Source organism: Zea mays, chromosome 6 (genome assembly GCF_902167145.1).
Source record: "Zea mays cultivar B73 chromosome 6, Zm-B73-REFERENCE-NAM-5.0, whole genome shotgun sequence".
Lineage (NCBI taxonomy): Eukaryota > Viridiplantae > Streptophyta > Magnoliopsida > Poales > Poaceae > Zea > Zea mays.
The window spans coordinates 13,708,119-13,720,200 of record NC_050101.1 but is presented as its reverse complement, the minus strand read 5'-3'; the positions used below and the strand labels follow the sequence as shown (position 1 = coordinate 13,720,200).

Sequence of the window (12,082 nt, the reverse complement as noted above, 5' to 3'; positions counted from 1 at the left end):
TAAAAGCTCTCCGGCGGCGGCTGCTTTCTGGAGGAGGGGAAGAGACGGTTTGGGCTTCGGCCCTTTTTATTTTTTTTGGCGCTTAGAGCAACTCCAAGAGATTAGCTAAAAAGACTAGCCAAATTTACTGATTTAGCTAATCTCTAAAATAGATTTTAGAGAAAAAGTGTAGGCTAATCCAACAGACTCGGTAAACCTACGGACTGAATAGAGAGTGAAGCAGGCTATCCAAAATTGGAGAGCGAAGATGGAGAAATAGAGAGCCACTAAATTTGAAGAGTCATTTACAGAGTCTATTGGATACAATTTTCTTTTAATATTAGCTAAATTTACCTTTACAAAACCATATATCTAGTCTCTTGGAGTTGCTCTAACTTTTTAGGCCTGCAGACTGACCACCAACGCAGTGACCAGTGGCGGCCACTCTACCACCAACGGTTTGGTCTTCGTCTGTACACCCGAACCTGGCATATTCATACGGTGACTGCAAGGTGAGCCACAACTCAGAGGCAAGCAGAGTCAGCAAAGATATATGAAAGGGAGGAGAGGGGTTGAACAGATTATTACTCTCAGAAACCAGCCCCTTCTACCCTACCGTTCTTCCTCCTATACAATACAACAACTACTCTCTTGCGTTGTACTCGGAGCCAGGATCAGATGGATGCCCTTGCTTTGCTGCCTATCCTGATCTCTTCTCCTCTCAGGATGTAGGCAGATCGAGTAATCAGTGGCTCACATTTTGACAAGACACTCAAGGTTCGTCTCGATCTCCACCCTGCTTCCATCCCCCTTTGTTTCTGTATCAGAGAGAAATAATGGCTTCCTAGTTGCTGCTACCCATCTATGCGGTAGCCGGTAGGCAAACATGCGAATACTTCCTCAGCAAATCCTATCCAGCCACTCCAAAAAGTATCCACAGATTCCAAAGACTTTTAGCAAATCCTTAAGGTATAGTAGCAGATCTGACCCAGCGTTGACTTTCTCAGCAAGCCTCAAATAAGAACTAGCTGATCAGACTTTCAATTAGCTTTTTTTTTGTTGGCAGATCATCAGACTTCAAAAGAACTAGCTGTCCCTTTTGCATTACATCTTATAGACCAGTTACAGTTTGCTGCTCGGTAACAGATTTCTTCTATTCATGTAGGGAGCGGCACTGATGCTATAAGGTGAGCCTTGACCTTATTCCAAGTCTGATCGAATAAGAAGGGATGGCAGAGATTGCTGTTCTTCTCGTCCTGAAGAAGATTGCCATAGCTCTGGCAGGAGAGACCCTAAGTTTTGCTAAACCATTGCTTGCAAAGAAGTCTGAGTCGGTGGCAGCACTCCCAGATGACATGAAACTGATTAGTAATGAGCTCGAGCTTATCCGGGCGTTTCTCAAGGAAATCGGCAGGAAAGGCTGGAAAAGCGAAGTGATAGAAACATGGATAGGGCAGGTCCGAAGACTGGCTTATGATATGGAAGACACTGTAGACCATTTTATTTACGTTGTTGGTACACACGATCAGATGGGATCATGCTGGGATTACATGAAGAAGATAGCCAAGAAGCCTCGGCGTCTGGTTTCACTAGATGAAATTGCTAGTGAGATTAAGAAGATAAAGCAAGAGCTTAAACAACTCTCGGAAAGTAGAGACCGCTGGACTAAACCCTTGGATGGCGGGAGTGGTATACCTGCAGGAAGCTATGAAACTGAAAAGGAAATGTATCTTCCTGGACATGATTACACAATCAGCGACGAGGAGCTTGCAGGAATTGATGAAAATAAGCAAACCTTGATTAGTTCATTAAAATTTGAAGATCCATCACTTCGGATCATTGCTGTCTGGGGTATGGGTGGCGTTGGAAAAAGCACTCTTGTAAATAATGTGTACAAAAATGAAGGATCCAACTTTGACTGCCGTGCATGGGTTTCTATCTCTCAGTCATATAGACTAGAAGATATATGGAAGAAAATGCTGACAGATCTCATCGGGAAAGATAAGATAGAATTTGATCTTGGAACAATGGATAGTGCAGAACTAAGAGAGCAATTGACAAAAACTCTAGACAAAAGGCAGTACCTGATCATACTGGATGATGTCTGGATGGCTAATGTTTTTTTTAAAATTAAAGAAGTTCTTGTAGATAATGGCCTTGGAAGCAGAGTAATAATCACAACAAGAATTGAGGAGGTAGCTTCACTAGCTAAGGGTAGTTGTAAGATCAAAGTAGAACCTCTGGGTGTCGATGATTCCTGGCATGTATTTTGTAGGAAGGCATTTCTGAAAGATGAAAACCATATCTGCCCTCCAGAGTTGCGTCAGTGTGGTATAAACATTGTGGAGAAATGTGATGGTTTGCCATTAGCCCTTGTGGCAATAGGAAGCATATTGTCGCTGAGACCGAAGAATGTTGACGAGTGGAAGCTATTTTATGACCAGCTTATCTGGGAGCTACACAACAATGAGAACCTTAATCGCGTGGAGAAAATTATGAATCTAAGTTATAAATACTTACCAGACTATTTGAAGAACTGCTTCCTGTATTGTGCTATGTTTCCAGAAGACTATCTAATACACAGAAAGAGATTGATTAGATTGTGGATAGCTGAAGGATTTATTGAACAAAAAGGGGCATGCAGCTTAGAAGACACTGCTGAAAGTTATCTTAAAGAACTTATACGACGGAGCATGCTTCACGTTGCAGAGAGGAACTGCTTTGGTAGGATTAAATGTATTCGAATGCATGATCTTGTGCGTGAACTTGCCATTTTCCAATCTAAAAGAGAGGGTTTCAGTACAACTTATGGTGGAAATAATGAAGCAGTGCTAGTGGGATCATATTCTCGACGAGTGGCTGTGCTCCAATGCAGCAAGGGCATTCCATCAACCATTGATCCATCCAGGCTTCGCACCTTAATTACATTCGACACCAGCAGAGCATTATCTGTGTGGTATTCTTCTATTTCCTCCAAACCAAAGTACCTTGCAGTATTAGACTTATCAAGCTTGCCTATTGAGACTATTCCAAATTCAATTGGAGAGCTTTTCAACCTTAGGCTTTTATGCCTCAATAAAACCAAAGTGAAAGAGCTCCCTAAATCTATTACAAAACTTCAAAACCTACAGACAATGAGTCTTGAGAATGGGGAGTTAGTGAAGTTCCCACAAGGGTTTTCAAAACTGAAGAAATTGCGACATCTTATGGTTTCACGGTTGCAAGATGTAACTTTCAGCGGTTTCAAAAGTTGGGAAGCTGTGGAGCCATTTAAGGGCTTGTGGACTTTGATTGAACTGCAAACTCTGTATGCCATTACAGCAAGTGAAGTATTAGTTGCAAAACTTGGAAATTTATCCCAGCTGAGGCGGCTTATAATTTGTGATGTAAGGAGTAACTTATGTGCACAGTTGTGTGGCTCTTTGTCAAAGTTGTGCCAGCTGTCACGATTAACGATAAGAGCATGCAATGAAGATGAAGTGCTACAGCTGGATCATTTGACATTTCCAAATCCTCTTCAAACCCTTAGTTTAGATGGACGACTGTCAGAAGGAACTTTCAAATCTCCCTTTTTCTTAAATCATGGAAATGGGCTTCTTAGGCTAATGTTGTTTTACAGTCAGCTTTCAGAAAATCCAGTACCACACCTCTCTGAATTGTCAAACTTGACTAGGTTATCCCTTATAAAGGCATACACCGGCCAAGAATTATACTTCCAAGCAGGTTGGTTCCTGAATTTAAAAGAACTTTACTTGAAGAATTTGTCCCGGCTCAATCAAATAGACATACAGGAGGGAGCTTTGGCCAGCCTTGAACGTATAACAATGAAACACCTCCCGGAGCTACGGGAGGTTCCAGTCGGTTTCAGATTTCTCAAGTCCCTAAAAACAATATTTTTTTCCGATATGCATCCTGAGTTTGAAAGCAGCTTTCAAAAGGAAATGTAGATCATATCCCGTACATATGCAGGACAACAACATAAGGCAAGTGAAAGCTTCTCAACCTACAGCTTAAACTCTTTTCATGTCTTTACTAAAGCTTTTAAGCTTTATTTGTCGTCAAATGACTTTAGGTACCACTTAACTATTTTCAAATCTAGATGTTTTCTTGTGTAGGGCTACAAGTGTAAAGTCCTGTTGCAATAATGAAGATTCCCCTGAATAACTACTCCCTACAGTCACAAAAGTATGTTTAGATAAGATTTGGTCAAACATTAAAAACTACAAACATCAATACCTTTGAAGTCTTTTTGTTTGGTGACATATATGATAACTTTTTTAGATAGCAAAACATGGATGAAATATGTGCAGATTTGTGACTAATGGTTTATGCAACTGTGGTAACTAAAATGTGGCTCTGTTAGCAACTTAGATCCTAGGGGGCTGAGCATCTAGGTCTTTGTCAGAGATGCTTATGACTGCTTGCCGTAATGTAATGACTGGTTCTGGAGTGGCCACTTAGGATATACTGTGCAACAACAAGACTATGGATCTGGTCTTAACTAATTACTTTGAGCTTGTCTCGTCTGTTAGCAGCTTGCAAGACGCTAAGCAAATTGGTCACTAATCACTATGCAAAAAATCACAACTCAGCACCATATCAAAGCATTGACAATTGGTATCACCTTTTTGCAGTATGGTTTGTTTGTATGTCTACGTGTACCTTCTGTCCTCTCCCAAAAATAGGGCGGGTTGCATTGGCGAAAAGTTCATGATGGGTGTTTTGAGCTTGGGCAATTACTGTGGAGAGGAAATGCAGCACTAGGATCCAAGCTTTCGAGCAGAAAGCAGCGCTGAAGCTGAAGGGCATGTCATGTCATTCAGGTACCTAGTAGGATCCAAACCTTCGAGCAGAAAGCAGCACAGGCACTGGCACCAAAGAGGAACCATAGCCGCCAGGCAACATCAGTCATCAGGACCGGTTAATAATGTTTATGTGTGATAATGTTGTTTCAATAATTATTTGGAACCATTTCGAACTCCGAATACTTGAGAGTCTGTACGAAGCATTTGGCAATAAATACTATTTCAGAGTAATTATAGGATACTATAATTTATCATTCCAACTGCAGCCAAGCTGCTGCAGCTGCAATACACAAAAATAAAATATCTTAGAAGCTACAGTCGTAACCGAACTAAAGCCACAGGCTGCAGCTGCAATACACAAAGATAAAATATCTTAGAAGCCACAGTCGTAACCGAACTAAAGCCACAACGAACATGCTGACGCCCTCCCGTTACCAAGTTAAATGCAATTAGCACTTTGCTTGTTTGCTCTCACTCTGAGTTGATCTTTAATGCCATCTATATTGTCTGAGATTAGTCTTCTTGTTATCGTTATCTCCCTTGTGCTTGTTATTATTGCAGTTCTTTTGTCTGGCCTAATAGATAGATTGATCAAGTGAAAGTTATAGATCTATGGCTATTAATTTGTCTGGTTATGGATCTCCAATGGCATCTGTATTATTTGGGACTAGTCTTCATTATCTCTTCTATTTCTAGTATCATTATGATTTTTTCCCCTGGCCAAGGAATTAGATTGGTAGACTGAAAGTTATATACCTGAGGCTGATTAATTTCGTTCCATTTCTTTCTGAAAATATTCGGTGTTTCTTTTTTAAGTTTTCAAGCTTTCTTTTTATATTGTAGTATGTATATTCTTGTCATCTCTGTATTTTATTACGCGTAATGTTTGACAGTTTGAACGAGCTCCCTATGTTTAAGTACAGGTCCTGCCCCTGTGCACCTATATTGTACCTCTAAGTGCAGATTACATATACTAAGAAACCAACAAGATGAGAAACACGCACACCAATTTCGGAGGCAATTACAGAGACAGATTTAATACTGACATGGTACTCAGCTTGCTACTTAATATTTTAATTGGCTAGTGAAAGCCCCAAACAGTTCCGACCTCTCTGCAACAGCCAGGGAAAGAAGATGTAATACCCACTTTGTAAAAGAAAATTTAAGAGTAGAAATTATATTGCTTTGCATATATGAGTGTCATCCCTATTTATCATTTCATGTGGACACCTCATTTACACCAATAAATAATTAACAAAAGACACGCAACTAAATTATGCATCATGCTGGGATTTTGTTTTTGTGTGCATTTTTGTGACAATATAAAAATAATGAGACAAGAAATATATTAATTCAAAAAGGAAATCTAGAATCTAAAAGAAATTCTAGAATTTAGGAAAGAAAAGAAAATAAATATTATGTGGATAAAAATAAGTAAATAAAAATATATTATTCCTACACTAGAGTGTGAATTTGTATAATGGACTCAAAGGTTAAACTCATATTCAAATTCAACTTCAAGGTTTAAAATGGAGGAGAAAAAAAAGAATAAAAGAGGTCACATGTACTGGGCCGCCAAGGTGAATTTTTGGCCCAGCATCACCTTCCTCCTGCGCGGGCACTGGGCCACTAGACTCCTGGCGCGCGCGCCGATCCGTCTTAACGATGGCAAGCGGGACCCGTATGTCGGCCACTCGGTCGCGTGCTCACGTCTCACCCCCCTGACAGGTGGGCCCCAGCAACATCTCTTCTTCCCGGCCGGAAGATTAGGCCAGGTTGTTGCGTCGCCCGGCAATCGCGCTAACCACAGGTCCACCTCGTCGCAGCTTCAAAAGAGGACAGGCCCCTGGTTCTTCCCCAAGTCGCGCGCACCTCGCATCCCTTGGCCACACCAAATCCGACCCTGAGCCACACCAGTAAAGCTCTGTGTGCTTGTCGCGGACAGCAGTGATAGAAAGCGAGGAGAGAGGGACTGGGGGAAGCCGCCTCCGTCGTTCATCGTCCACAATGCCGATGGGGCCTGGGGTCAATTGCTCGCCGGTGAAGATGCTTCGTCGGGGGACCGCACCGATCCGCGGATGGGGTATCGCCACGCTATGCACTGGTATGCTCCCTTCATGTCCGCGCCCCACATTTCGCCCTCGTCTGCTCTCGGTAACGCTTGGATCCGGCCCTTGAAGCTCGGATGGGCACGTCACCGGCGGGGCCATGGCCACATCACCTTGAAGCTTTTTCGGCCACTGCGAACTCGCCCTCTGTTCTCCTAGCCACGGAATTTGTGATCGATGACCTGTCCACCGTCGCGCGCGGGTGGTTCGCTGAACGCCATAGGCGGGTCCAAACTCGACGCCGTCTCCATCTGCGCCTCCCTCGCCAACGTGTTCGCCGGCTTCGACCACTGGATCCGCCCTCAAAAGGTGAGGCCCTCCCCTCCCATGTCTTGGTCGCCGCAGCTCGGTTTCTACAGGAGGCCGGTGTCGTGTACGTATAGGAGGAACGGTAGCAGCCAAGGGAGAAGACGATGTTGTAGCCGCAGGATCTCAAAGGGACGGATGAGATTAGATCGTGCCCGCATTGATCTGAGCCATTGATCTCATGGCTTGCGGTCAAGATTAAATGAAAGGTTAGGTCTGTGGGAACCGTGGAATTGCTGAAGAACGGTGCAGATTCAATCCGGGTGTAGCGTAGCGCAATAGCAGCGATGGCCCTTGGATCTTGATCGGGCGGTTCAGAACCCTCCTTATCTCTTTAAAACCGCCGCCGTCGGATCGCGATTCTCGGGTTGTGAGCGTATACCGGTTGGGCGTCTCGGCGTTCTATCTGGACCACCCTCTCCTGATCGGACGGCCAAAAAGCGACGATACCCCTTCGTCCAACATAATTGCAAACGAGCCCCTGATTTTAATAGTAAACAACCCGTCGTCCACCCTAGGGTTGGACTGAGTCTAGTGAATTATTCAAATTAGCCCCTGTATTTCTTAGTAAATGATGCGCAGTCTAGAGTATTATAAAATCAGAGAAAAGTAATTGGAAAATAGATTTTTAATACAAAAATAAATGCTAGAACTTTAATAATTCATAGAAAATTCATATGAGCTCCAAATTAACCCATTCCACTTTCTAAAATTTTATAATATTATTATCTATCATCAGAGCCTCTGTTTTGACATGAAAATAGTAAGAAAAATAATTTCTCACTTAACCATATTTCAAGCACATAAAACCTTTGGAAATTAATATCTCAAAATCTATAACTCAAAAAATTATGATTCCTGTTCCTAGGATTTTATTTTAATGTGTATATTATTATTATGTATTTTTTACATGTTTGGTGTGATGTTAATTTTCTCTATATATTGTGTTTGTTTGTATTGTGGCGAGTAGAGGAACCTGTTATCCCTGAATCATTGGGTAGTTTGCTATTGCTTTACATGGTTTTGGGATAATATTTTGTTATATCCATGTTCCATTATTCTGTTATTTTATTTATGTTCATGTCAAGATCATTAATGTTAATTGGAACATGGAGCTTAACTTGAGAAACACGTGCCACCATAAGGGCTTAATGGGACACCCTTGGCCAACTAACTAGGAAAGCTAGTGGAAGACTACTGTCGGGTACCATAATTAGGGGTACCCCCAACACTCCTAAACTCGGCTGGTAATCACCATCAGCACAAACTGCAGAGACTGATGGGCGCAATTCAGGTCAAGGCTTCGTCTACTCAAGGGACGCGATCTTGCCTCGCCTGAGCCCAGCCTCGGGCGGGAACTGTAGTCCCAGGCGAATTCACGCCTCGCCCGAGGGCCTCCTCAAGCAACGGACGCACCCTCGACTCGCCCGAAGCCCAGCTCGGGCAGGCTTCGTTGTGAAGCAACCTTGGCCAAATCACCTCACCAAACGACTGTATCGCAGGCGCATTCAATGCAAGGATCGCCTGACGCCTTATCCTGACACGCGTGCCTCAGTTGGCAAGGTCGAAGTGACCGCAGTCACTTCGCCCTCCCACTGACTGACCTGACAGGAAAACAGCGCCGCTCGCCTCTCTCCGACTGCTGTGCCACCCGCCAGGATGAGGCTAACAGCAGCTGAGTCCAGCCTCAGGCGCAACAGGAAGCTTCGCCTCGCCCGACCTTGGGCCTCGGCCACAGGAGGAAGTCTCCGCCTCGCTCGACCCCAGGGCTCGACCTCAACCTCGACCTCGGGAGGAATCGCGTCCTCGCCCGACCCCAGCCTCGGCCTCAGGAGGAGTCTCTGCCTCGCCCGACCTTAGAAGAGAAGCAGTATAGACGTGATCCTTGGTATGTCATGGTTAAGAAAGGCAAAGGCTGTTTATACACTGTGCTAAAGGAAACAATTGAACTCACCAGTTCTAAAGGAGAAAGATTTGAAGTTGGAAGTGCAGCAACTACCACCATCAGACTAGCGACATTCTTAGTAGATGAGAAGTTTGTTGGTGGCAACATTCGTGCGGTTAGATATTTTTCGGTTGTCTTTCCAGAGGAGTTACCAAGGAAGCCACCAGATAGGGAAGATGAGTTTGTCATTGATCTCTTACCTGAGACTGCTCCTATTCCTAAACAACCATACATGATGTCTGTAGAAGAGTTAAAAGAACTCAAGAAGCAGTTAACGGAGTTGCAAGAGGCTGGGTACATTCGTCCGAGTCTTCACCTTGGAGAGCACCGGTTTTGTTTGTAAAGAAGAAAGATGGATTGCAAGGGATGTGCGTGGAGTATAGGTCCCTTAACGATGTTACTATGAAGAACAAGTGTCCATTACCCCGCATTGAGGATTTATTCAGATGAGAGGTGCAAGGGTACTCTCGTAGAATGATCTTCGATCGGGTTACCATTAAATGAAGACTAGTTATTCACGGCTGGATGCTAGTACATATTTGATCTTTGTTTATTTTTTATGAACATGTTATTAACATATTTTATTTTCTTTTACATCAAATGAAATTAATGTTAGAATTTTTTATCTAATGTATTTTAATCCTGATTAGCAAAAAAGGCTAAGGAGGGGGTAGAATCTTCAAGGGGAGATGGATTGCCATGGAAGGGGCAAGGGCAATGAGAAGGCCATACTTGACAGCGGCGAATCATCTGGTGCAGCTGGTGGGTTGTCAAAGACATATGTGGTTACTAAAGAAGGTTTGTCTATTTCACAAAATATGTGACAATATATTTTGTTTCAAGTTTCCTCCATTTGTGTGGTTTTGTTGTAACGGCAGACCATATTTTTTTAGGAAAAAGGATAGAATTGAAAGGAACAATTAAGGACCCATGGAGCCATGGCACTAAGGGGGGGGGGTAAACTTGGCTGGAAGTGTGGATACTGTAATGCAAGCCACGCAAGCGGAGGTGCTACACGTCTAAGGGAACATTTGTGTGGATTACAAGGTAATGTGAAGCCATGTTTCAATGTGCCACGTGATGTTAAGAACATATTGTTGGAAGAAGTAGCATTGAGCAAAAAGAAGAAGAGGGATACAACAGAAAATCATCTCTATATACAAAAGGCTCTCGTAGAGCATGATTATAGGACAACTATTGCTAGACTTAACGAAGAGGAACAACTTGAGATGGCAATGAGGGAATCACTTAGGGATGTTGGATTGAAACTGCATATGTGACATGAAAATGCACAAATATGCAAGCAGGATTTCTAGGATTATTTTGCTTCTTGGCGACATAAAATTGATACGTGATTTGTCATTCTAGGTTCGAGACATGGGGAACCAACTCCTTTGTGTCCAAGATCAACAAGAAAAAGGATGCCAACTCTCAAGAGCATTACTGAATTATAAATGGTTAGATTACCCTTTCACCTACTAACTTATACAATCATTGCCTTATTGTGATTTATCTTGTGACACTTTCCTATGTAAATATTTGTAGTGTTGTATGGCTCCAAGGAAAAGATCTGGATATCGCAATGCTTCACTGATTAATGTCTTTTGGCGATGTGTCGTCGGCTTAAATAGACGCCTAACTTTTGTAACATAATAATATTTGAAGTTGCCATTACTTTTACTATCTAATGGACTGTAATATGTGATTTGGTGGTGACTTAATTATGTTATGTACTAATATTTGAGGCTGCCATTACTTGTCCACTTCATATTTAAGCTGCTGCTGCTGTTGGCTTCTTGCTTTGATGGTTGGCTGCTGCACAACACAGCTGCTGCCACAACTCAACTATTAGGCAGCTTGCCGAAGCCGAACAATGTGATTATTGTTTTATTCTTTTGGTTTTCTGTGCAATTATTCATGTATTAATGTTTTAATGGATTAGAGACAGTTTTAGGCAAAATGTTGCCAAAATTTTTTAAAAAAATTGAATTTGGTCAGATATTTCTGATATATCGTGTTTATCTATGACCTCCGATTTTTTTGGTTTTCCGATACTGAAAACCCTGGCTGGTGCAAACCCCCTGTTGCGATGACGGTGGTGGCAACAACAGAGGCGACCACTAAGGGCCGCGGATTCATCGGCATGCGTTGGTCGGGTAGGAGATGGCGCAAAGATCTGGCAGACGGAAGACGAAGAACATGTTCAGTGATATAGTTGGATTCTTTTCATTTTTTTTCCACCGTTGTTTCTTCACGTCGATATATATTTGGAGGGGAAGAGTCCAAAAGCATATGTTCAGGGAAGTGTCTAGAAGCAGAGGAAGTAACCATAGGATAGTATCTGGACGGTGAATCTTATTTTGAGTGACGTGGACCTTCTCATGTCACTTCATGCTGCAGCCGATTAATATATAGGAATTAGGCCATCGGATATTCCAAGACGGATTTCTCGACCCAATATGGATTATATGAGTTCATCGTTATGTCATTTGGACTAACTAATACACCAGCTACTTTATGGATCTGAAGAATAAGGTGTTTATGGAGTATTTGGACAGGTTCGTCGTAGTATTTATCGACGATATTCTTATCTATTCTAAGAGTGAAAGTGATCATGAGGAACACCTGAGATTGGTGCTACAGAAGCTACGAGATAATCAACTCTACGCCAAGTTTAGCAACTGCGAGTTTTGGATTGACAAAGTGCCATTCCTCGGACATATCATTTCTAATGGAGGAATATCAATGGATCCTGCTAAAGTTAAAGAGATAATGGCATGGAGCATACCCACTACAGTTACTGAGATTCGAAGTTTCTTGGGGCTTGCAGGATATTATCGGAGATTTATTGAAGGGTTTTCTAAGATTGCTAAGCATATGACCTCGTTTCTGGAGAAGGGAAGAGAGTTCAAGTGGGATGAGAAGTGCCAAGATAGCTT

The 12,082-nt window shown here is 42.6% G+C and overlaps 1 protein-coding gene and 1 long non-coding RNA gene across 3 annotated transcripts; both read left to right on the top strand.

Moving 5' to 3' along the window:
* The first annotated feature begins 418 nt into the window (after positions 1–418).
* On the top strand, positions 419–5,023 carry LOC103629015 (uncharacterized). The gene is made up of 3 exons (XM_020539714.3): positions 419–756; positions 1,145–3,962; positions 4,614–5,023. Exon 2 carries the CDS (start codon positions 1,209–1,211, stop codon positions 3,924–3,926), a length of 2,718 nt encoding a protein of 905 aa, XP_020395303.1. The 5' UTR covers positions 419–756; positions 1,145–1,208; the 3' UTR covers positions 3,927–3,962; positions 4,614–5,023.
* A 1,514-nt stretch (positions 5,024–6,537) lies between these two features.
* LOC103629014 (uncharacterized) lies at positions 6,538–10,911 on the top strand. 2 transcript variants are annotated; one of them, XR_554042.3, is made up of 6 exons: positions 6,538–6,888; positions 6,965–7,201; positions 9,794–9,941; positions 10,037–10,190; positions 10,512–10,600; positions 10,689–10,911. It is a non-coding gene; the product is annotated as an uncharacterized lncRNA (long non-coding RNA). The 2 variants fall into 2 exon arrangements; XR_554043.3 differs by lacking the exons at positions 9,794–9,941; positions 10,037–10,190.
* The last annotated feature ends 1,171 nt before the right edge of the window (positions 10,912–12,082 follow it).

Bases quoted from the DNA above. Each gene is read 5' to 3' on its own strand.
- LOC103629015 (XM_020539714.3), top strand. From the start codon at position 1,209: ATGGCAGAGATTGCTGTTCTTCTCGTCCTGAAGAAGATTGCCATAGCT.